General features: G+C 44.7%; 2 protein-coding genes across 3 annotated transcripts in view; both read left to right on the top strand.

The window, feature by feature from the left end:
* The window catches only part of LOC147056178 (anoctamin-1-like), a 78084-nt gene extending 62251 nt beyond the window's left edge, over positions 1-15833 (top strand). The window contains exons 23-25 of the mRNA XM_085913798.1: positions 8277-8461; positions 10704-10809; positions 11948-15833. Coding sequence (XP_085769924.1) covers positions 8277-8461; positions 10704-10809; positions 11948-12175 — 519 coding nt within the window. The 3' untranslated portion in view covers positions 12176-15833. The remainder of the gene's footprint in view (positions 1-8276; positions 8462-10703; positions 10810-11947) is intronic.
* An 868-nt stretch (positions 15834-16701) lies between these two features.
* Positions 16702-23165, top strand: part of LOC147056179 (uncharacterized) — a 232473-nt gene continuing 226009 nt past the window's right edge. Inside the window, exons 1-5 of one of the 2 annotated variants that reach the window (XR_015066365.1) lie at positions 16702-16860; positions 16948-16980; positions 17063-17113; positions 17191-17472; positions 17566-22456. Coding sequence is in view for 1 of the 2 variants with exons in the window: in XM_085913795.1 (XP_085769921.1) it covers positions 16851-16860; positions 16948-16980; positions 17063-17113; positions 17191-17472 (376 nt within the window). In the remaining variant the exon portion in view is untranslated. Of the gene's footprint in view, positions 16861-16947; positions 16981-17062; positions 17114-17190; positions 17473-17565; positions 22457-23165 lie in introns of those variants that run through there. The other variant, XM_085913795.1, reaches the window with a different exon arrangement.

Genomic DNA, 23165 nt, shown 5'->3' on the forward strand with positions numbered 1-23165 from the left:
GACAGAGCTTCTTTTTCTTGATTGGAGAAGGGCGTAGATTCTTTTTTGTCCGTTTTTTCCTAGCTGTTTGGAAGGGTTTTATACCCATCCGAGATAGGCCTAAAAGTTAAAAAGCGCTAAGTTGTGTGGTTGAGTGTGTGACTGGTAGGATAATTTGACTAAGAGGCAATTGTTGTTGAACGGTCAATTTAATCCTGCATTGAGGATCCTCAAAAAAAGAAAAATCAAAATTGTAAAAAAAAGGGGAAAAAATATATATATATATAAAAAGATGAAAAGTGATGAGGTCACAAGTGTTTGTCAGACCAGAACACAATAAGGCCCCAGTGCGCACACGCAAGGCCACAGCTCAAGGCGCGGCTCAAGGAGAGGGGCAAAAGGAGCTTCCGCTCCTATGCAAATCAGGTATCCTAATTTAAAGACCTGAAGCCTTCCCCATACGACAGCAAAACATGTCATTATTTTAGGTTATTAAAACTCCTGTACATACAGGACGTATGACAATGCTGATTGTATGCCCAACGACAAATGACGAGGGGTCAAATTATGTGTGCACACTGAAGTTAAAATTTGCAAATCAAGTGGTAAAGAAATACAACTTGTTTCTAAAAGATAAATAGAAAAATTAGAATGTGCTGTCCTCGCGTGTGTGGGTGGGACCAGCTTCATGATCGACCGCAAGAAATAGCCAGCTTGTGACAAATCATTGATGCCAGGTCCCCTCCCCTCGCACCGAGAGCTGTACATGTGTGTGCATATTTGTTAAACTGATAAAATTGGCTAAACCTGTCTACAAAGAAATTTGTTAGACTGTGGTCTATCCAATTTGCACCGGAAAAAAGAAACAATTTTGAAGAATAAAAATTAAAAAAAAATAAAAATAAAAAAGAGAGGAAAAGAAAGAAATCTATTTGTAGACAGAAAACTGGTTTACACTAGTGCTCATTAGTGTCTCACCCTGATGACAAATTCGACAGACAGAGAAAACATGTTTTCTGGAATTGGATGAAGCAAAATTGTGGATCGCACACATTGCAAAACTAAATTTGAAAAAAGAAATCTGATTAATTTGCAAGCTGGTTTTTTTGTGTGTTGAGTTTTTTTTGGATTGGTGAATTGTTCTATCGGGAACACTAGGAATAATTACGAAAAGGGATTTTGTTGAGAATGGTATATGAATGTTGTGTGGAGGACTTGGATACCTTGAGACCAATGTGATGAAAAGACTCCTCTTCGATGACTGTGTGAGATGCAAATGAGCAGGGATGAATGATTTCCTAAATGAAAGGAAAATATAGGTTGAATAGTTGAGGTTGTTCGAGACTACTATGGGAGATTAGTAGAGCAACTTTGATTTTGTGCAAGTTAAATGCTAAGAAAACAAAAACAAAAAACCCCCAAAAAAAGTTGTTGCTAATTACTAACGAAGCTATGAGGAAGTGGTGTGGGTGTTTTGAAGGGCACACGCTTATGCGCTTCCCTGGCTCATCAACATTTGTTTGACTGATCAAAGGAACCATTTGCTACAGGACTTAACATCCAAATCTAACCGGGATCAGAGAATCTCCTTTAAACCAGGCGGCAATAAATGGGACAGCCCCTGTCATAAATGGTCTTTTGTCAGGAGGAATCTTTAGGAAGTGCTTGGATTCTCCTTCCAAGACTCCTGTTTTTCCAGTCCAAAAGGCCAATAAAATTGATTGGCGAATGATACAAGATTTCCGCGTAGTAAATGAAGCAGCACCTAATGTGCCTGACCCACACACGCTTCTAAACACTTTTTAAGGCAGCAGCAATTGCGACACATGGGCCTTGCCATGTGTCGACAGGAGGGATGAGGTCAATTCACTACCTTTGGTTTAGATGCTTACTTAAAATTTTTTTGTAAAACATGTCCTGTTTGTGTGAAACATAATCCACAAGGGAACATGAGACCTAAGAGAGGCTCATTTCCAAAACCGTTTTACCCATTCCAAATCATGCACATGGATTATATCGAACTCACACAAAGTGGACCTCACAAATACTGCCTAGTGATGATTGATGCATTTTCCAAATGGGTTGAAATAGTTCCATCTAAACGAGTAGATGCCTTAACAGTGGCACCCATCCAGTGCAGGCCTGGTTGAACGAGCAAACGCTACTATCAAAAGCACTTCAGAAGGGCTAACGCCTTTTGAAATTATACTTGGGAGACCATATAGACTACCTGTGTTCCCTGCAGATTTGCAAAAAGCAGATGAAGAACAGACCTTGGCAGATTACATGATCAGAACGCTCAAAATGAAAGATGTGTTAAATGCAAATTTACTGCCGCCTGGTCTTCCTTCCCCACAGGTTGACAACCTCATCAAGCCAGGAGACTGGGTCTACATCAAGGCCAGCCCGCGGTTGGAGGGACCATTCCAAGTCTTGCTGACTACTCCCACTGTAGTAAAGATTGCTGAACGGCCCAGCTGGATTCACCTCAGCCACTGCAAGTTGCAGAAAGTGCTGGACCCCTCATTCGGAGTGGTGGGGAAGTCAGACTTCAAAGGGGTTTCATCGGTTAGGGTGGAGCGTCTCAATGTTGGTGAAGAATCCAGCGATCCTCACTCCGCTAAGCGAGGAGATGTCCCGATGTTTCTGCCATCCTAGTAGCAACGGAATTCCATATGCCAGGTGGATTCTATGCTGCGCTGTGGTTGGAGTGTGCTATGGTTTGTGGGCTCATCTGAATGGACCAATGGACAGTGTCATTTGTGGAAGAAGATGGTCACATGATGAGAATTTCGAGGACTGGTCATGGGACCCCAGAAACCCATACGAAACCAACGCTTGGCACCGATATGTGAAGTTCTCACACACAGGAGGGATGCTGTGTGTTCCAAACTCCCCCCTTCCTCCACGCAAGTTCATTTGGAGGCCAGAGCAATGAATGTCACTGAAGCAAAATGTATGGCATCCATGGGAGGAATTGGATATCAACACCATGCTGTCACAGTCAATGATGCCGACCCTTTCCGCCCTGGACTTGCAGACGGTACCTGTGATCAGCTTTTCTTTTCTGGACAAATCTCAATGTGACTGTTAAAGGACGAACATTGCCGCAAGTGGCCTACACAGAGAGACCAGCTGGAGTGAACTACACGTTACATCCAAGGAAACGAGACCCACAAATGCATCAACGACGATTGCTCTCCAGGAGGAAACTGGATGGGAGCTTTGGACATCACCGCTGAGTGTTAGGATAAGAGAGCCATTTCGAGTGGTTGTCCGATGCTGCCCGCCAACTGGACAGGAGTGTGTGCACCAGTGTGGGTGACAGACCACACCTACAGGATACAACATCATCAGCTGACGACAGCACGCAACTCTTCTGGACGTCGACGCAGGGCTGTTGTGACCTTTGACTCTCATGATCCTGTCTGGGGTCAGTGATGGACAAAACAGAGCGATTCAGGCTATTGACCAAATGGTCTCGCATGTTCTGGACTTGATGACTGCAACACGACGGTTCCAGCAAGGAAGCAGATCCACCATCGACAGCGTCCCCGCCCCCAGTTCAAATAGAGGCAGAATAATCCTCTTCCCCCTTGGTGGCCAGGTAGTCTACCCTGGCCACTGAAGACTGAAGACGACAACCGCGCGGCAGACATTTCCAGGTTCTCCCCCGACGAAGCAGTGCTGCAAAGGGGGTGAGAATTGTGCTCACCCTCCAACAGTGGGCGTGCCAAGCCCCCGACAGCTGAACAATCACGAGCAATTTTTGTCTTGACTGTTGTTATTGGTAACATTCTGGTCGCCTAAGGCAGAGGGACCGTGTGAGACTTTTCCTGCATTATAACATCTTGCCGCAGGTTTTTCACTCACACACTAAAATTGATCTACGTAGATTGCGATGATGCTGTTTAGCCGTACATGTCTTACAGAAACTTAATGATTTGGCCATCGAAAATGCTTCGCAAGTGATGGGTACAATGATATGCTGTTTCTGTGTTTTTGTAATTGTTTTTCTTGACAACATCATATGATAAACAGGAGGGAGATGTTAGGGTTGAATAGATTAGGTTGATCATATCATGTTGGAATGTAATCTGTAATAATTAACCTAAGATTGTCCTGTCTTAACAAAGTAGTAGAACAAAGTGCTAAAATCCTTTGCACTGATTGACCAACTGTAGAAGACGCAATCAAAGTTGTTCTGTCTACTCAACATCGTAAAAGCAACCCCTGCTATGATGTGATCAGAGGCCAGGGGTTTCAGCCCTATCCTGCCCACTCACACCCCACCCTGTGCCTCTCAATAAAAAGGCTCTTGCAAGAGGCCCGAGTCAGACCTCATTCGATGATCGCTGTATGCACAGCCACGAATGACTCTCCACTTGCAAGTGTTTAAAAAGGCATACTGTCTCCCGTTGTGGTTCTTGCAAAAATAAGTTAGAGTCGGAACATCCCTAATACCCGGGGTCGGGTCGCGGGGGCAGCAGCTTTAGGAGGGACTCCCAGACCTCCCTCTGCCCAGCCACTTCATCCAGCTCATCCCGGGGGATCCCAAGGCGTTCCCAGGCCAGCCGAGAGACATAGTCTCTCCAGTGCGTCCTGGGTCATCCCCGGGGTCTCCTACCGGTGGGACATGCCCGGAATACCTCCCCAGGGAGGCGTCCAGGAGACATCCTGATGAGATGCCCTAGCCACCTCATCTGGCTCCTCTCAACGTGGAGGAGCAGCGGCTCTACTCCGAGTCTCTCCCGGATGACCGAGCTTCTCACCCTATCTCTAAGGGAGACCCCAGACACCCAGCGGAGGAAACTAATTTCGGCTGCTTGTATCCTGGATGTCGTTCTTTCGGTCACGACCCATAGCTCGTGACCATAGGTGAGGGTAGGAGCGTAGATCGACCGGTAAATTGAGAGCTTTGCCATTTGGCTCAGCTCTCTCTTCACCACGACGGACCGGTACAGAGTCCGCATTACTGCCGATGCTGCACCGATCCGCCTGTCGATCTCGCCCTCCATCCTACCCTCACTCGTGAACAAGACCCCAAGATACTTGAACTTCTCCACTTGGGGCAGGATCTCATCCCCGATCCGGAGAGGGCATTCCACCCTTTTCTGACCGACGACCATGGACTCGGATTTGGAGGTGCTGACCCTCATCCTGACCGCTTCACACTCGGCTGCGAACCGCTCCAGTGAGAGCTGGAGATCACGGCCTGAAGAAGCCAACAGCACCACGTCATCTGCAAAAAGCAGTGACGCGATGCTGAGGTCCCCAAACCGGACCCCCTCAACGCCTCGACTGCGCCTAGAAATTCTGTCCATAAAAATTATGAACAGAATCAGTGACAGAGGGCAGCCTTGGCGGAGTCCAACCCTCACTGGGAACAAATCCGACTTACTGCCAGAAATGCGGACCAAACTCTGGCATTGGTGATACAGGGATCAAACCGCCCCTATCAGTTGGCTCGGCACCCCGTACTCCCGAAGCACCCTCCACAAAACCTCCCAAGGGACACGGTCGAACGCCTTCTCCAAGTCCACAAAACACATGTGGACTGGTTGGGCGAACTCCCATGCACCCTCGAGGATCCTGCCGAGGGTGTAGAGCTGGTCCACTGTTCCACGGCCAGGACGAAAGCCACACTGCTCCTCCTGAATCCGAGGCTCGACCTCCCGACGGATCCTCCTCTCCAACACCCCTGAATAGACCTTACCAGGGAGGCTGAGGAGTGTGATTCCCCTGTAATTGGAACACACCCTCCGGTCCCCTTTCTTAAAGAGGGGAACCACCACCCCAGTCTGCCAATCCAGAGGCACCGTCCCCGATGTCCACGCAATGCTGTAGAGGCGTGTCAGCCATGACAGCCCCACAACATCCAGAGCCTTTAAGAACTTCGGGCGGATGTCATCCACCCCCGGGGCCTTGCCACCGAGGAGTTGTTTAACTACCTCAGTGACTTTGACCTCCGAGATTTGAGAGTCCGCCTCAGAGTCCTCAGGCCCTGCTTCCACAATGGAAGGCGTGTCGGTGGAATTGAGGAGGTCTTTGAAGTATTCCCCCCACCGACTCACGACATCCTGAGTCGAGGTCAGCAGCACACCATCTCCACTGTAAACAGTGTTGACCGTGCACTGCTTCCCCCTCCTGAGACGCCGGATGGTGGACCAGAATTTCCTCGAAGCCGTCCGGAAGTCATTCTCCATGGCCTCGCCAAACTCCTCCCACGCCCGAGTTTTTGCCTCAGCAACCGCAGAAGCCGCGTCCCGCTTGGCCATCCGGTACCTGTCAGCTGCCTCCGGAGTCCCGCAGGCCAAAACGGCCCTATAGGACTCCTTCTTCAGCTTGACGGCATCCCTTACAGCCGGTGTACACCAGCGGGTTCGGGGATTGCCGCCACGACAGGCACCAACAACCTTACGGCCACAGCTCCGGTCGGCTGCCTCAACAATGGAGGCGCGGAACATGGTCCACTCGGACTATATGTCCCCCGCCTCCCCCGGGATGTGGGAAAAGCTCTGCCGGAGGTGGGAGTTGAAGCTCTTCCTGACAGGGGATTCTGCCAGACGTTCCCAGCAGACCCTCACAGAGCATTTAGGTCTGCCAGGTCGGACCGGCATCTTCCCCCACCATCGGAGCCAACCCACCACTAGGTGGTGATCAGTTGACAGCTCCGCCCCTCTCTTCACCCGAGTGTCCAAAACATGCGGCCGCAAATCCGATGACACGACGACAAAGTCGATCAATGAACTGCGGCCTAGGGTGTCCTGGTGCCAAGTGCACACATGGACACCCTTATGCTTGAACATGGTGTTCATTATAGAAAATCCGTGTCGAGCACAGAAGTCCAATAATTGAACACCGCTCAGGTTCAGATCGGGGGGGGCGTTCCTCCCAATCACGCCCTTCCTTCTCACTGTCATTGCCCACGTGAGCATTGAAGTCACCCAGTAGAACGATGGAGTCCCCAGAAGGAGCGCTCTCTAGCACTTCCTCCAGGGACTCTAAGAAGGGTGGGTACTCTGAGCTGCCGTTCGGTGCATAGACACAAACAACAGTCAGGACCCGTCCCCCCACCCGAAGGCGGAGGGAGGCTACCCTCTCGCTCACCGGGGTGAACCCCAATGTGCAGGCGCCCAGCCGGGGGGCAATAAGTATGCCTCTCACCGTGGGCAACTCCAGAGTGGAAGAGAGTCCAGCCCCTCTCGAGAGGGCTTGTACCAGAGCCCAAACTATGTGTGGAGGCAAGTCCGACTATGTCTAGTCGGAACCTTTCTGCCTCACACACCAGCTTGGGCTCCTTTCCAGCCAGAGAGGTGACATTCCATGTACCCAGAGCCAGCCTCTGCAGCCGGGGATCGGACCGCGTGCTTGTGTGTGTCAAGGAAGACAACCAGCCAGGCGTACCACTACACAGCGGATCAGGCAAACGCGAATCAGGTGGCGGGTGTGCATGTGTCAAAGCAGATGAAACATCAAGGACTGACAACACTGGTGACAAAAGGCATCTATATACATGCCCTAATCAGTGGGTAGCATGGGACAGGTGGCAGCGATCAGCGCGGATAAGCACGGCCAGTTCCGTATTGGCGACGAGCACCCCCGAGAGATTGAAAGGCGCCTCAGCCGGCCAGCAAGGCGAAAGTGGAGACATGACACAGCCACACATGAAGGAAAAATTCATCGCCGTGCAGAAAGAGTCGTAACACCGAATATGCATGGGGTGTGCCTCTGAGCAATGTGCTTCACTGAGGACAAGCGCTGGGTAGGAAAAAAGCACTGCCGTTTAGGACTCGGGACAGCGGCCATGAGCGCTGATAGCACGGGACATGCCTCTGAGCAATGTGCGTCACTGAGGACGTGACTGAGTTCAAGCATGTATGCATGCATGCATGCATGCATGCATGTATGTATGTATGTATGTATGTATGTATGTATGTATGGATGGATGGATGGATGGATGGATGGATGGATGGATGGATGGATGGATGGATGGATGGATGGATGGATGGATGGATGGACGGGCAGGGGGGCGGGCGGGCTGGAGGGAGGGACGGGAGGGAGGGACGGGGTGGATGAATGGATGGATGGATGGATGGAGTTTTGGGGTGGGTGGCTTGATGGATGGACAGACAGGACAGAGATAATCACTGTGTATATTTTTTTATGATACATGCCCATTTTCAAAATGCCCAGTTTATCAAACATTAACAATATAAATATAATATAATCTATAATAAAATCATATAATCTTTGAATACCACCTATAACAATATCTACTCACCTACAATTCCCAGGCATTTGTCATCTCCTTCACCTCAGACTTCATCCCTCGGATGGTGTACCAGTACATGTACAGCCCCGATGGTACCATGCATGGATTTGTCAATCATACCCTCTCATATTTTAATGTCAGCAACTTCCAGGATGGGAAAGAGCCCATGGATCCCATGCAACTTGGCTATGCAGTTGAGATATGCAGGTAGGAACTCAATTTCACTTCACAGTTGCCCCAAGATAAAAAACAATAGGAGATCAAATGTATCACGGCAGCCAAGGCTTAAAATTTGCCAGCCAGAAAAACTAGATTTGGAGAATAACCACTGTTGTTAATTCTAAATATCTAGGTATGTACCGATATTAACATATCAATGATATCTCTGGTACTGCCGTGATCGTGTGCGTTTCTGAACCAACGTGAGTACGCGAGAGAGAGAGAGAGACAGACAGACAGACAGACAGAGACAGACCAAGAGAAACAGACAGACAGACCGACAGACAGCGACCGACAGACAGAGACCGACAGACAGACAGACAGAGACAGAAAGACACACACAGACAGACACACAGACAGACACACAGACAGACAGACACAGACAGACACAGACAGACAGAGACAGACAGAAACAGACAGACAGAGACAGACAGAGACAGACAGACACAGACAGACACAGACAGACCGAGACAGACACAGACAGACAGAGGGGGGGGAGAGGGGGAGAGAGACACGGAGAGAGAAACGGACGGAGAGAGAGACGGACAGAGAGAGAGAGAGGGACACACGACCAGAGAGAGCGTTATCCGCTGTAACATGACGCCACTTGCGAGGTGAGGAGGGACTCCCGAGGAGGCTGTGGAGTGGCACTGTTTGTGAGTGGAGCAATTGACCCAAATCCCCGATACAGTCACCTGTACAGTCAGGGCTCTCCAACAATCTGAATGAGGAAAGTTGAGGATTTTTTCAATAAATTGAAGATATGTACAATTCTATTTTGTTGAGTATATGGATGTGTCCAACATAAACTAAGGCGGGGGTCGGCAACCCGCGGCTCCAGAGCCGCATGCGGCTCTTTAGCATGCCCCTAGCGGCTCCCTGGAATTTTTGCAAAAATGCGTGAAAATGGAAAAATATGTTGTTTTTTTTATATAGTTTTTATATGGTAATCATGACACAACCATTCTCATGCTGTAAAAATGTATGTAGTTGTAAATACCGAATTTAAGAATGGCGTCAAATAGCAAAATTGTGTCATGTCTACGACACAGCACATGCGAGTTGTAAACAAACAAACAAACAAACAAACAAACAAACAAACAAACAAACAAACAGGTGTGTGAGTGATTGGCCATGGATTCAAAAGGCAAAAAGAGAAAGATTGCTGATGAAAACAGAGGCTTTAAGAAAGAATGGACTGAACTATTTGCTTTCATTGCCAATGCTGAATCATTGCCTGCATGTTTGATTTGCAATGAGAAGTTGTCAAATAACAAGAAGAAGAATTTGGAGCAACATTTTCAGATAAAGCATGGTAAATTTGCTGCCGATCACCCAGTTGCAACTGAGAGGAAACGTGCAATTGCAGTGCTGGTGGAGAAATTTGAGGACTGAAAAAACATTTCCACAAAGTGGATTGCATGTCCAAAATCTACTACTGCTGCAAGTTGTGTTGCAGCCCGGGAGATAATAAAGCGCGGAAAACCATTCACCGATGGCGAGTACATGAAGGGATTCATTCATTAAAATAAGAGAGTGTCTATTTTCGGACTTCAAAAATAAAACCGAAATCATTCAGAAAACTAAAGACTTGCCTCCCCGCACAAACAATATCACCGATCACCAGATCAAGGACATCAATTCTGATATCGAACAGACAGGTCTGCTATGCGGGTATGTGAACTCTAATGGACCGCAAGAAGAAATGATCGAATTGATACCACTATTATTATTATCTTTTTTAGTCATTTTATGCCTTATAAAAGACTTTTAGATTTTTGCGGCTCCAGACAGGTATGGTTTTTATTTTATTTTGGCCAATATGGCTCTTTGAACATTTGGGTTCCCGACCCCTGAACTAAGGGGTATTAAGGCCATGCTGTTGTATATTATTGTATGGTATCACATTGTGTAAAATTGTATCGAATCATATTGAGGTACATACCATGACCGACCTTTGTATACGTATTACCAGGGTCACAAAGATAACCAGCTCCCTTGTTAATATGTATTCTAAATTGTAAAATCAAAAATAAACAAAAAATCATTATTTTCAGTTTGTACTTCTGTTAACAATATACTCAATCATTAATATGTTGTATAAATGCGTGTGCTCGAAATATTTTTCTGAGGCAGACTTTCTCCACAGCATATCACCACCACAAGCATGAGAAATGATGATCTAATATTACCAGTATCATAACACAATAAGTTCTGTTTGTTTTTATAGATACAAGGACTACAGAGAACCACCTTGGTCAACAACTCCGTATGAGATTTCAAAGGAATTCTGGGCAGTACTAGCTATTCGGCTGGCCTTTGTAATTATTTTCCAGGTAACGTGTTTTTATGTGGAGATTTACTGTTAGTTTACGTGTACAAAGTTGTGCTGGATGGGGCTGGGATCGTCACTCCAGGACCAGACTTCTTGGGCAACCCCCAAACCCGCTGGTGGACACTGGCAGTAAGGGATACGCTTAAGCTGAAGAAAGAATCCTATTGGGCCTTTTTGTTGGGCACCTCCCTTCTCAAAAATATATATTATGTATACCAGGGTATTTGACAATTTGCTTAAATTTACACTTCGTTGTTGATAAATATTTTGCAGGACATTAATGTACTCCTGTGTTTGCTGCGAGTCCAAATCACTACATACTTCTGTACACATAGTATTAAACATTATTTTAAGATTCTAAGTTGTTGAAGCTCGCAATGTCACTGAAATATATAAACTAAGCCGTTTTTAAAAATGGAGAGCTTGTTTTTGACAAGTTATTGTCATTTTGTCCATGACAGCTCAACCGTGGAGTATCTTTTCTGTGATTGGTTGGAGCTCCTTATTTCTGTATAATATAATCGGCTTTGGTGTAAGAGCTCGCTGTCAAGTGAGAACTCCTTTCCTTTTGTTAAGTACCGTAAATTTCGGGCTATAACTCGCTCCGGACTATAAACCGCACCAGCTAAAATTCGTGATTTTTTTAAGTTGTACAGTTATATAAACTGCACCGGACTATAAGCTGCACGTGCGCATGAGTTATTTACAAAGAAAGACAGTACACAGAAAGCCTTTTTAAAGTTTTAATCACATTAACATTTCGTTGTAAACACGGAAGTAACAGCACTAGCTGGGCTGAAGTTTTATTAACATTAACATTTTGTTGTAAACACGGAAGTAACAGCACTAACTAGGCGGGTAAAAAAAAAAAAAAGGATCTTGGAATAATTCTTCCCAGAGTGCTTGGGGTGTGGCAGAAGGGGCTGAGAAAATGCGCTAGACTCTAGGAGGATTACTTCCGAAGGGAAAACTTTTAGTTTGTAGTTTAGATTTGAAATATTGTATATATTTCGTGACACTGGTACTGGAACTTTTCCAACACATTTTTGCGACACCAATGCAGTGTTAAAAGACTTTAAAAGTCAATCAGACTGATTATGACAGACAACAAAAACATCTGATCTTCTCTTTGATTTCAGAATGTTGTCATGTTGATGAATGACCTTGTGGACTGGCTAATACCAGACATCCCAAAGGACATCAGCCTTCAGATCCACAAGGAGAAGATTTTATTGGTAGATCTATTCATGAAAGAAGAGCAAGTGAAGAGCATAAACCTCGAGAACAGTGCCTCTGCCATGAACAAGCACAGCAGGAACAACAACACAACACAACAGAGATATTTGGACTCACAAATTCACACATGACACAATTTGCAATGAAATTATTGGCGTCAAAGGCTGGGTACACACATAGAGAATCAGGCTGTTTTTGTCCAAATTTTGCCCTTTCCCAACCGTGTTGTCTTATGTGTTATAAGATTGTCCCATCATTCTTCAGTTTGCAAGTAGATTTGTCCCAATAATAACGTATTTTTCAGACTAAAAGTCACTCCGGAATATAGGTCGCATTAGACATAAAATGCACAATAACATGAAAAAAACCCCACATATAAGTCGCTCCGGATTATAGGTCCCATTTTGGCGGAAATTTATTCGACAAAATCCAACACCAAGAACAGACATGAACGAGCAACAACAGGCTAAACGATTGGTATGCTAACGTTACATAACACAAAAGAAGAGCTGAGAACAGGCCTGACGTAACATTCAGAGTTATTCTAATAACTATTACATACGTAACACAAACCATCTGTGTCACTCCAATTTATTAAATCCATCAATCGTCCTTCATGGAAACAATGCCGCTTATGCGATGCATACGAGCCGCGCCACAGACATCGGACTCGTAAGTTGCATTTCTAATTATTCCACAGACCCATATAACGATATATAAAGTATATTTCAAATAACTATCATATTACAACAATATTATCAAACCATCTGTGTCACTCCAAATCATTAAATCCAAATATCAAATTCCTCGTCTTTTGTCAACAACGCCGCGCATGCGCCCTGACCTCAGCCTCGTCGTTATTCCACAGATCTAGTATATAACTATATTGTAGCGTTAATAAAGTACAAGCAAAGATGTGGGTTCTGTAAACGGCTCTTCATTCAACAAAACAAGAGTTCAACGAAGGTACAACTACTGAACTGTAACGATAAAAGCATATACAAGTTGCTACACGAAATAAAATATATCAAATAACTATAACATAAATAGTTAACCGCCACGCGGCCCCAAGCACCGGCATCGACTTCCAGGCGTGCGGCAGCGTGGACTTCCATCCCCAGAGATGGCATTTTCAGCCACAGAGGTGGAAGAGACCTCCATAGAATAGAACAGGGTGTGCGTAAAAGCCATGTCTGAGCCCCATCCACCGTCCCCGGACAGCCACCCGGCCAAGTGCCGGCCCCCGACTTTCATCCACGGAGGTGAAAGAGAGCTCCGTAGAGTAGGACCGGGCGTGCGTAAAAGCCATAATAGTTTTTCAAACCTTCTGTGTCACTCCAAATCATTAAGTCCTTCAAACTCTTCATGTCACAAACAAAGCCGCTAATGATGCCGGTAGTACGTGGGGGGCCTTCGTCATCTTCGTCATCCCGTGATCGAATCTTTGTCCTTTATGTAAACAACCGCCGCGCCGCTGACGTCAATTGAAATTCAAATAACAGCAATCCCTTGCTACATCGCGGTTTACTTATCGCGGTTTACCTTTTTTTTTTTTTTCTTATTTTGAAAATTTGTGAAGAAATTCACTTATAAGTCGCTCCTCAGTATAAGTCGGCCCCCCCACCCAAACTAAGAAAAAAGTGCGACTTGTAGTCCGAAAATTACAGTAATAAACATTTTCAATATTTCTGACCAAAAATCTTCCTGTAAATATAAAAAGCTAACATTTTCTAGAGTCACTGAGTGACTGACGTGAACAGAATGTAGCCAATGTAAGAAGCTACAATAAATAAAACAAAATGTGTCCGACCATATGTAGGTTTTTGCATAGCAGTGAGCTTCCCAGACAGCAAGAAGTATTTTCCAAAGCAATTTTTTTCTTGACAACATGGCCATTTTAAATAGCTTCCACCTCAGGTCCTTTCTGGTAACACGCAGGTAGAATTGGTGCATATCCTGGGAGTATCTGTTATTTGCTTTTGAGGAATCAATTGTGAACAAGCTAGAGTTCTGCTTCTTTCTTAACCGAAAAAATGTGTGTACCGGGCCTTAACTGCCAAAATAATTCTAAACATTCCAATGGTTAAGAGAGCTGTGTGAGCAATATAAATTGAAATGTGTCATATTAAAATTGTGTGGACAATACTAAAGCATATGCTATTTTGAGAACATGCCCAAGAAATTTATTTGAGTATGTAACATTCCATTTAATGTCATGAATGTCATCTAGTATGTACTGTACTCACTTTTGCATCAAATCCACAACCAGTTGGCAGGTTTTTCTCAGTATGATCTCAACAGCGATCAAAGAAAAATCAGTTTAAATATGGCCAAAGAAGGATTGGATTTGAGAAAGTTGGTCAAGAAACTTCAGTTATGAATATTTCCAAAGAACGATATAGTTTTGAGAAACTCGGTAGGGGACGTCCATCCACACATCCATTTTCTTAATTGCTTCTCCTCACGAGGGTCGCGGCTGTGCTGCAGCCTATCTGAGCTGACTGCGGGCAGTTGGCGAGGGACACCCTGAACTGGGTTCCAGTCATTCGCAGTGGTGGAGAACCAATTTTTCAGTTGATCTTCAAATCGTGGAATGATTTTTGGGCAAAACTCTTCAGGTGAATGGTGCTGTGTTTTTGTGTACACATTTTGAACTGTAACAGATTAGACTGGGCAACCTAGTGCAGAGCGACACAGACTATATTGAGGATAGGGTGTAGTGCTGGAGCTCTAGCTGGGATGAGGTGAGCGGAACTGGCGGCGGCGTGGGACACTCGCCACGTTATGCTGGGGTGGCGATGGACAGGAGTTGACCTGGTGGAGCGCGCATCCGAGGCGCTGGCGATGATCAGGGGCAGGCAGAAAGTCAGGGCGGGCGGCGATCAGAGCGTGGTCATAATCAAGCAATGGGTCAGGACAGGCGGCAGGCAAGGCAAGACGGGTCAGTTAACAGACAAGGTCTGCACCGGGAGTCAGACAGAGAGCGTGCAGTGAGCTTGCGAGTGGCATCACGGGACAGAATGACAAGGAAGTGACGGGATCGCGGGGTTTAAATAGGAAGGCTGATGAGCGGCTGACAGGTGTGGGTGATTTAGTAGATCGGGGGGGCGTGGCTGTGAGTGAGCGGCTGGTGGAAAGTTACCGGCTGAGTGACAGATGGCACGGCATGAGACAAAAATACCATATTGCAATTTTACTCTGATGACTCTTCAACCTGGGCGGCTCGGTGGTACACTGGTTAGCACGTCCGCCTCACAGTTAGAAGGGTGCGGGTTCGCGTCCACCTCCAATCTTCCCTATGTGGAGTTTGCATGTTCTCCCCGTGCCTGCGTGGGTTTCCTCCCACATCCCAAAAAACATGCTTGATAGGCCGATTGAGCACTTCAAATTGCCCCTAGGTGTGAATGCGGATGGTTGTTCGTCTCTGTGTGTCCTGTGCTTGGCTGGCAACCGGTTCAGGGTGTCCCCCGCCGACTGCCCGATTACCACTAGAATAGGCTCCAGCACACCCGCGACCTCGGTGGGGACAAAGCAGTACAGAAAATGGATGGATGGACTCTTCAACCACGAATGCCTGCTACACAAATATTTTTGTTGTCATAATTAACCCTAACCCTCATCAAAGATAATCTTCTATGTAATCATTTGTTTGAATATATAATACGAATGATATCATCTACAATATTATTAATTTTGTTCATTATGTTAATTAATTCAATTTAGATGAGAGAGAATGGTAGGTGGCCCTTATGACAAAGTTTGATGGAGTAGTGATTTATGACCTTAATAAAAAAGTATTAAATATTTTTTTTTTTTTTTTTTTTTTTTTTTTTAAAAAGAGTTATTGAGGTCATAGAGTTTATGGAGGTCATAGGGAGGTCATAGGTTATAGGGTTAGGTTGTTATTTATTTAAATGTTGAATTATGGGTTAGGGTTAGGGTTTGAGTTTGGTATGAATGTGTATCTGTGGGATGTGTGTGTGGTGTGTGTGTGGTTGAAAGTCAAAAATGTTATGAGCTGCTGCTTCCTCCCTCGTCCTGTAGGGGGTGTTTAAGTGTTTCATTCACTTTCATCCTGAGATAGGAGTGGTAAGGTGTGTAAGTTTATTTATCTCAGGATGAGTGTAAATCTTGTTTTGTTTTGTTTTTTGGATGGGGGTAAGTCTGAACATATGTGTTATATCATCTGTAAATCTTGTTTTGTTTATTTTTTGGTGGTGGGAATATGTCTGTAGATGTTTAGGGTCTTAAGATTGTTGGGAGTGTCTGACCTTCTCACCTTGCGCGGCTCTTTACGGCGTGTGTCTGTATCTGGGTTGTATGTGTGTGTATGTGGCTGAGTTAAATTATTTGATGGTGGGAATATGTCTGTACATGTTTTGGGTCTTAAGATTGTTGGGGGGTGTATGACCCTGCTTTATGACCTCGCCGCGTGTATCTGTGGGATGTGTGTGTGTGTGGATGTCTGTGTGGGCCCCATGCGTTTTATGAAACATATATATATTTTTGGTGCTATGTTTCAGTTTAAAAAAGCTTTTAATAATAGTATGAGGTGAAAAAAATGAATCTTACCTTCCGAGGGATGAAATTAGCTGGTCCTCAGTCCAATTTTGTGTATGGAGGAGAAAATGGAGTTTAAAAATGGGGTGGGGGTTAGGGTTAGGGGTCTTCAGGTCAGAATGTTCTTTAGGGCGGGAAAGTATCTGGATATATAGATGTGCAAGTGTTTAAACAGTCAGAAAAGGCCTTTACAAAGCTCAAACCACCTCAAGTCGGTCTCTACGCTCTGCGGATCTTTTAAAAGCAATGGTGAAAGGTAGGTTGTTTTTTTTTTCTCCTAAAAATAAACTATTCTGTTATAATGCGATTGTATTTATGACGTATGTTTTTTTTTTGTACATAGATATTATCGTCTATGCGGACGTCCACAATGCTCGTGAGTTTTATTATGTGTTTACATTATTCTGTTATTTTCTCCATCAGAAATGTGATGTTATTGTTTTTCTCAACAAAAAAAGCGCGGTTAAATGATGACTTCAGTGGAGTCTACTTAACGCAGACGGATTACGGTGAATCACACATTCATTTATGTTAGTTAATATTAATACGTTGATCTTAAAATGTTTAACTTATGTATGTATGTTAGATCTGGTAGGTGCAGCGGAGCAAGACATCCAGAAAAACGGTCTGGGTGACACAGGTCGCGAAGGTTACAAAGAGCCTGCTTCAAACGTGTCGGATGTGTTGGGAGAATCGTCTGACGAGGGCTCAGCTCCGCATCTTTTAAGAGCATTTGAAGACCGACAGAATCGGCTCTTTGCTCAAAAAGCGGATGACGTGTCAGCGGGTCACGTGACGGACGCAGAGCTTGCGAATATTAAGTACGAGGAGTTGAACCAAACTCGCGAATCGTTAAAAGAAATTGAAGGTATGTCGAATTTTGTTTTATATATATATATATATATATTATTTTTTCTATCATATATTTATGTTATAACATTGTTTCTTCTGTATACTTCAGGCGCTATTGACAGCCAACCACAGGCTGCTCAACCGAGGCGTCAGATGACTCGGAGTAGGAGGGGTCGAAGAAGGAGCAGGCTCACACACAACCCCCACCCATCCTTCCGTGTGAGAGAGAGGCGTCTGAAAGATTCAAGGTCTCATGCGTGTGACGGTGAATGTATTTACAGACAGCAACTTCGCTCTTGTCTCAAAGTAATACAGACATTGACATCTGCAATTGAAACATCGATAGTTTAAAAATAAAAAGGCAATGTCTGACCCTAAACTCACGCCAACTGAGGCAGACGTCATAACAAGCATTGTTGAAATAGATTTTGAAACCGATGAAACAAATCATGAATCAGGTACAAGGCAGAGATTTTGTGATACCCCTGAACTAGATCAACAAATCTTGACAATTAACAACGATATTGAAATGTTATCGGATGGTGCGTATAGGAGTCAAATATCAGAATTAACATCACACCTGCTATCTGCTCTAGAGGGTGTAAATGCGGTGGTATCGGGTGAGCAGAGTGCCCTCAGCCCCGATGTGCCTAATCATTTACAAAGTGTGGTAGAGGGTCTTAATAATCAAAGTGTCAATGAAGGTAGCCAAAGTCCTACACACATTTCTTCACAATTGTTAAACTTGATAACTGAATTAAATAACCACACGTATGAGAGTGTACGTTGTCTCAGTCCTAACATACCGGCTCAACTGATTGACATTATCAACGAGTTAAATGTACAGCCGCCTGACCCGACTCACGATAATCAGTCTGTGTTGAATGATGAAATAATTGATGACATGTGCGTTGAACCCTTGGCGTGTATTGATGGTAGCGACATAGCGCCGTGCCTACAAACTCGCCAACAGCCTAACAACTGCGCTGTAATAATTGATCATCAAATTGGGGGCGACATAGCGCCGTCTCAACATACGGCGTTTCAGCAACCTGACGCTACCTCTCAGCCGCTGAGTCGTGTTCAACCCGCAGGCTCGGAACCTGTCGCTACCTCTCAGCCTCTAAGCCGTGTTCAACAAGGTGGCTCGGCTGTAGTTAACAGACCCCATTTCAATAATGTTGAAGTGCGGAGACGTATAAATCCCCCCATGCAATCGGGTAGCAGGGATTTTGCTTCTTTTTACATGCATATCGAAAATAACATCGAAGGTGTTTTGGAGGAGGTAGATGACATTGCACAAACGGGGGATGCAATTCAGATTGAGATTGTGGGGGGTGGTGACGAAAGAGCACATACCTACCAGCAAATGACTGATATAGACTCTATGAGGGAGCATGTACAAAGTATGCTAGAGCGTTTAGCACAGTCTAACACAGAACTTATGCTCGATGAAGGTTTAGAATTAGTGGTACAAATATTCAAGCCTTTGCGTGGAGGTATGCGTCGCAAACTGATACAATCCACTAATGTAGAAATATTAAAGAGAAAAAAACGACATTTGTACATGACTCTTAACAAAGACAACAATCTATGCTTTGCTCTCGCGTTAGCACATCTGCTAAACAGCTCGCTAACAACAAAGCAGGCCACACAGCAGGCTCGGCTCTTACAAGAGAGTGTAGGTTTGAACTGTCACACAGCTGTAAGTCTGGCTGATGTACACAAATTCGAGAAAGCCCTCAAAAGAAAGATAGTTGTAATGTACAGAAAAGCCGACTGCCGTCCTATGACTTTTTTTGAGACTCGCTACCCCAAATCAGCCGATGATATTTTGTTTATCCTTTTACTAGAGAATCATTTCTACGGCGTTAAATCCATTGAGGGGTTTGTAGGTCATACATATTTCTGTAGACACTGCTTCAAAGGTCACGAGAATTGGGAGCAGCATCGGTGCCCGGGGCACTGTCACGTGTGTCTTGATGCGAGATGTAAACAGCTACCCTTTAAACGTGTAATCTGTCCTGATTGTAATAAGACTTGTTATAATGACGAGTGTTTTATCAAACATAAAGAGCCGCGCAAGGCGAGAAGGTCAGACATCCTCAAAACTAACTGTGACACATATAAAAAATGCATGCAATGCGGCTTGCAATATTATGTGAAACCAGGTGCTAGTCGTGTCAAGCATCATTGCCTCGCTAAAAAATGTGCTGTGTGCGGTGACGACTTGAGGGGAGATACAATGCTTGATCCTCATCTGTGTTACATCCAACCTCTAAAAGCACAGCCTCCTTGTAGAAATGTAATATACTACGATTTTGAAACCTATGTAGATGAAGACGGGTCACTCAAACCCTTTCTTGTTTGTTGTAAATCGAATAGTATGGAGAAGCATTGGTTTGGTACCGATTGTGTCGACGGTTTTGTTAGTTTTTTCAGAAACCCTCGTTTCAAAGGTTCGACTTTTGTAGCACATAATGCTAGAGGTTTTGATTCCTACATTTTACTCAACAGAATGATCGATCTGGGTGTCAAATTTGACATTATAATGCAAGGGAGTAAGGTTCTCTCTTTTGTGGATGTTGATTTCAAATCGCGATACATAGACTCGCTCTCATTTCTGACCATGGCGCTAAGTGCGATCCCAAAGGCCCTAGGGTTTGAAGACAAATCAAAGGGGTACTTTCCACACAAATTCAGCTCGTTGGCTCATCTGAATTATGTAGGGTCTTATCCCGAGCCTTCGTCTTACGATGTTGAACGCCTGGCCCCCTCAGAGCGTGCAAAGTTCTACGAATGGTATGACAAAAACAGTATGGGGTCGTTTGATTTTGCCCAGCAGGCTGTAGCCTACTGTAAGAATGACGTGAACTTGTTATTCCAGGGTGGTGAGACATTTAGGGGTGAGTTTTTCGAAGCTACAGGTTGTGACCCCTTCAACGCTGTGACAATCGCCTCAGCCTGCATGAGTGTGTTCCGCACAAGATTCCTGAAGCCTCAAACACTGGCCATTACACCTGCAGACAACTACACGAACCAATATAAAGCTTTCTCGCAAGACGCTATCCAATATTTGCTGTGGGTCATGCACAGTCAAAATGTTCACATCAGACACGCTTTAAACGGCGGGGAAGTCAAAATAGACAACTTCTTTGTAGACGGTTATAGAGAGGTTGGAGGTGTGCGTATAGTGTATGAATATTTTGGATGCTATCACCACGGTTGTTCAGAATGCTTCGATCTTGCTAAAATATGTCCGACGACAAAACGCCCCTTTCAGGAAAGGTTCGATGCCACCCAAAAGAAAATTCGAGAACTACGTCTTAAACCGAATTTGCAACTTGTAATTATGTGGGAGCACGAATGGTTGCGAATGAAAAAGTTAGACGCGGCGACGGGCGAATTCATCAAAAAAGCTAAATTCCCATCACCGCTAAAGCCTAGACAAGCTTTGTTCGGGGGGCGGACAAACGCGTTTGTTTTAAGATATACCCCAAAACCTAACGAACGTGTGCTTTATGTTGATGTCACGTCGCTGTATCCATTTATCAATAGCACCTGTCTCTACCCCATTGATCATCCTGAAATCTTCCACAATGACTTCAAGGACCCCAGGATGTATTTCGGCTTCATCAGCGCTACAGTTAACCCACCGAGGGGGTTATATTTTCCTGTTTTGCCCTACAAATCACCTAAAGGTAAACTGCTATTCACATTATGTCGCACCTGTGGCGATGCCAACAATCAAAATACAGCCTGTGCGCACACTGATGAGCAAAGGTCATTAACGGGTGTCTGGACAACCCCTGAATTCGCCAAGGCTCTCGACCTCGGTTACACCGTTGTGAATATTTCCGAGGTATGGCATTACAGTCGAAAGAGTGACGCCATTTTTACCGACTATATGAGGACTTTTTTGAAAGGTAAACAGGAATCTTCAGGGTACCCCGCACATGTCATCAATCAGGCTGATAGAAACCAGTATATCGAGGATTATAAGACGCATCAAAATATTCAACTAGATCCTTCCAAAATTAGAGTGAATCCTGGAAAAAGGCAAGTTTCAAAACTATGTCTGAACAATCTCTGGGGTAAGTTGGCGCAGCGTGAGAACATGCCAAGCACAAAGATTGTGACAAAAACTAAGGATTTTCTCGAACTGCTTTTTTCAGGTCTGTATGACGTGACATTTATCCACTTTCTCAACAAAAAACGAGCGATGGTGCAGTATTGTTTTCGAACAAACACTGAGAAACCATTGACGAAAACTACAAATGTGGCTGCGGCGTGTTTTACAACGGCGTACGCTCGTTTGAAAATGTACGGCTATTTGGAAATGCTACAGAACCGGGTTTTGTACACTGATACGGACAGTATTATCTATACAGCTTTGCCCGGTGAAAGCGTTCTGCCTCTGGGAGACTATCTGGGTGATTTGACAGACGAGCTTTCCAACGACAGCATTGTAGATTTTGTCTCCGCAGGCCCCAAGACCTACGCATACAAACTGAGAAACAGTGGACGTGTCGTGATGAAGGTCAAAGGTATCACCCAAACACATGAAAGCGGGCAAAACATCAATTTCGATAGCATGCTTGATCTGGTTCAGGGGTACATCAACAACCAAGGCGCGTGCTCGGACGTGCTCTCTACCCCGCAACACGTCATTGTACGTGATAAAAAAGGCTTCCGATTAAAGAATGCCTCATTCAATAAGAGACTGAGGGTCGTGTACGATAAGAGACGCCTAGTCGGGCGAGGTCAGACGTTGCCTTTTGGGTTTTAACATTTTTTTTGTTTTCCATGTGTAAAAATGTCTTTGAACCAAATTGAATTTGATCCTAGATTAGAACTACCTTTTGCCTGTATAATTAGTGGCCCTAGTGGATGTGGCAAGACTTTTCTGGTGAAAAATGTTTTAGAACACACAGATCATGTCATGAGACAAAAGCCTCATAATATTGTATGGGTTTATACTTCGGACCAACCTTTGTATGATGAAGTCAAAAGTATGAATAAAAATATTGTATTTATCAAAGGATTGCCTGAATCTTTTGACGATGAAAAGTTGTTCCCCCCGCAGCAAAACCATCTGCTGATATTGGACGATGTCATCTTTCAAGCCTCAGACAATCAGGAAGTGGTTCGAATTTTTACACAATATAGGCATCATATGAATCTAAGCGTCATCATGTTAACGCAGAACATCTTCCACCAGGGTAAATTTAGCCGTACTATAAGCCTAAACAGTAATTATCTAGTTTTGTTCAAAAATCCACGCGATAAATTGCAGGTAACTGTTCTGGCTAATCAAATCTGCCCCAACAACCGGAAGTTCTTTCTGGAATGTTTTGAAGATGCGACGAGGGATCCGTACGGCTATTTACTGGTTGATTTGACGCCTACGTGTCCAGAACAATACAGACTGCGCACAGGCATACTACACAATCAATGGCCTACTGTTTATATTCCTAAGCAATAAAAACAATGTCTAAACTGTTAAAAAGAAATGCGGCGTTACTTAAGACTCTCTTTACCTGCAAGCCGGGCGAACGCAAACATTTACTCCTCAGAGCTTCTGCCAGTTTACTAAAAGCGCTATGTGAGATTGCTTTAAATCTCCTAAAAGGCCACATACCTCTAAATTCGAAACAATACAAAAAACTTAAAAAACAAAAAAGGAATATTCGATTTCTAGCCGATAAA

This window comes from Syngnathus leptorhynchus, chromosome 6, assembly GCF_054491065.1.
Source record: "Syngnathus leptorhynchus isolate UIUO chromosome 6, UIUO_Slep, whole genome shotgun sequence".
NCBI classification, from domain to species: Eukaryota; Metazoa; Chordata; class Actinopteri; order Syngnathiformes; family Syngnathidae; genus Syngnathus; species Syngnathus leptorhynchus.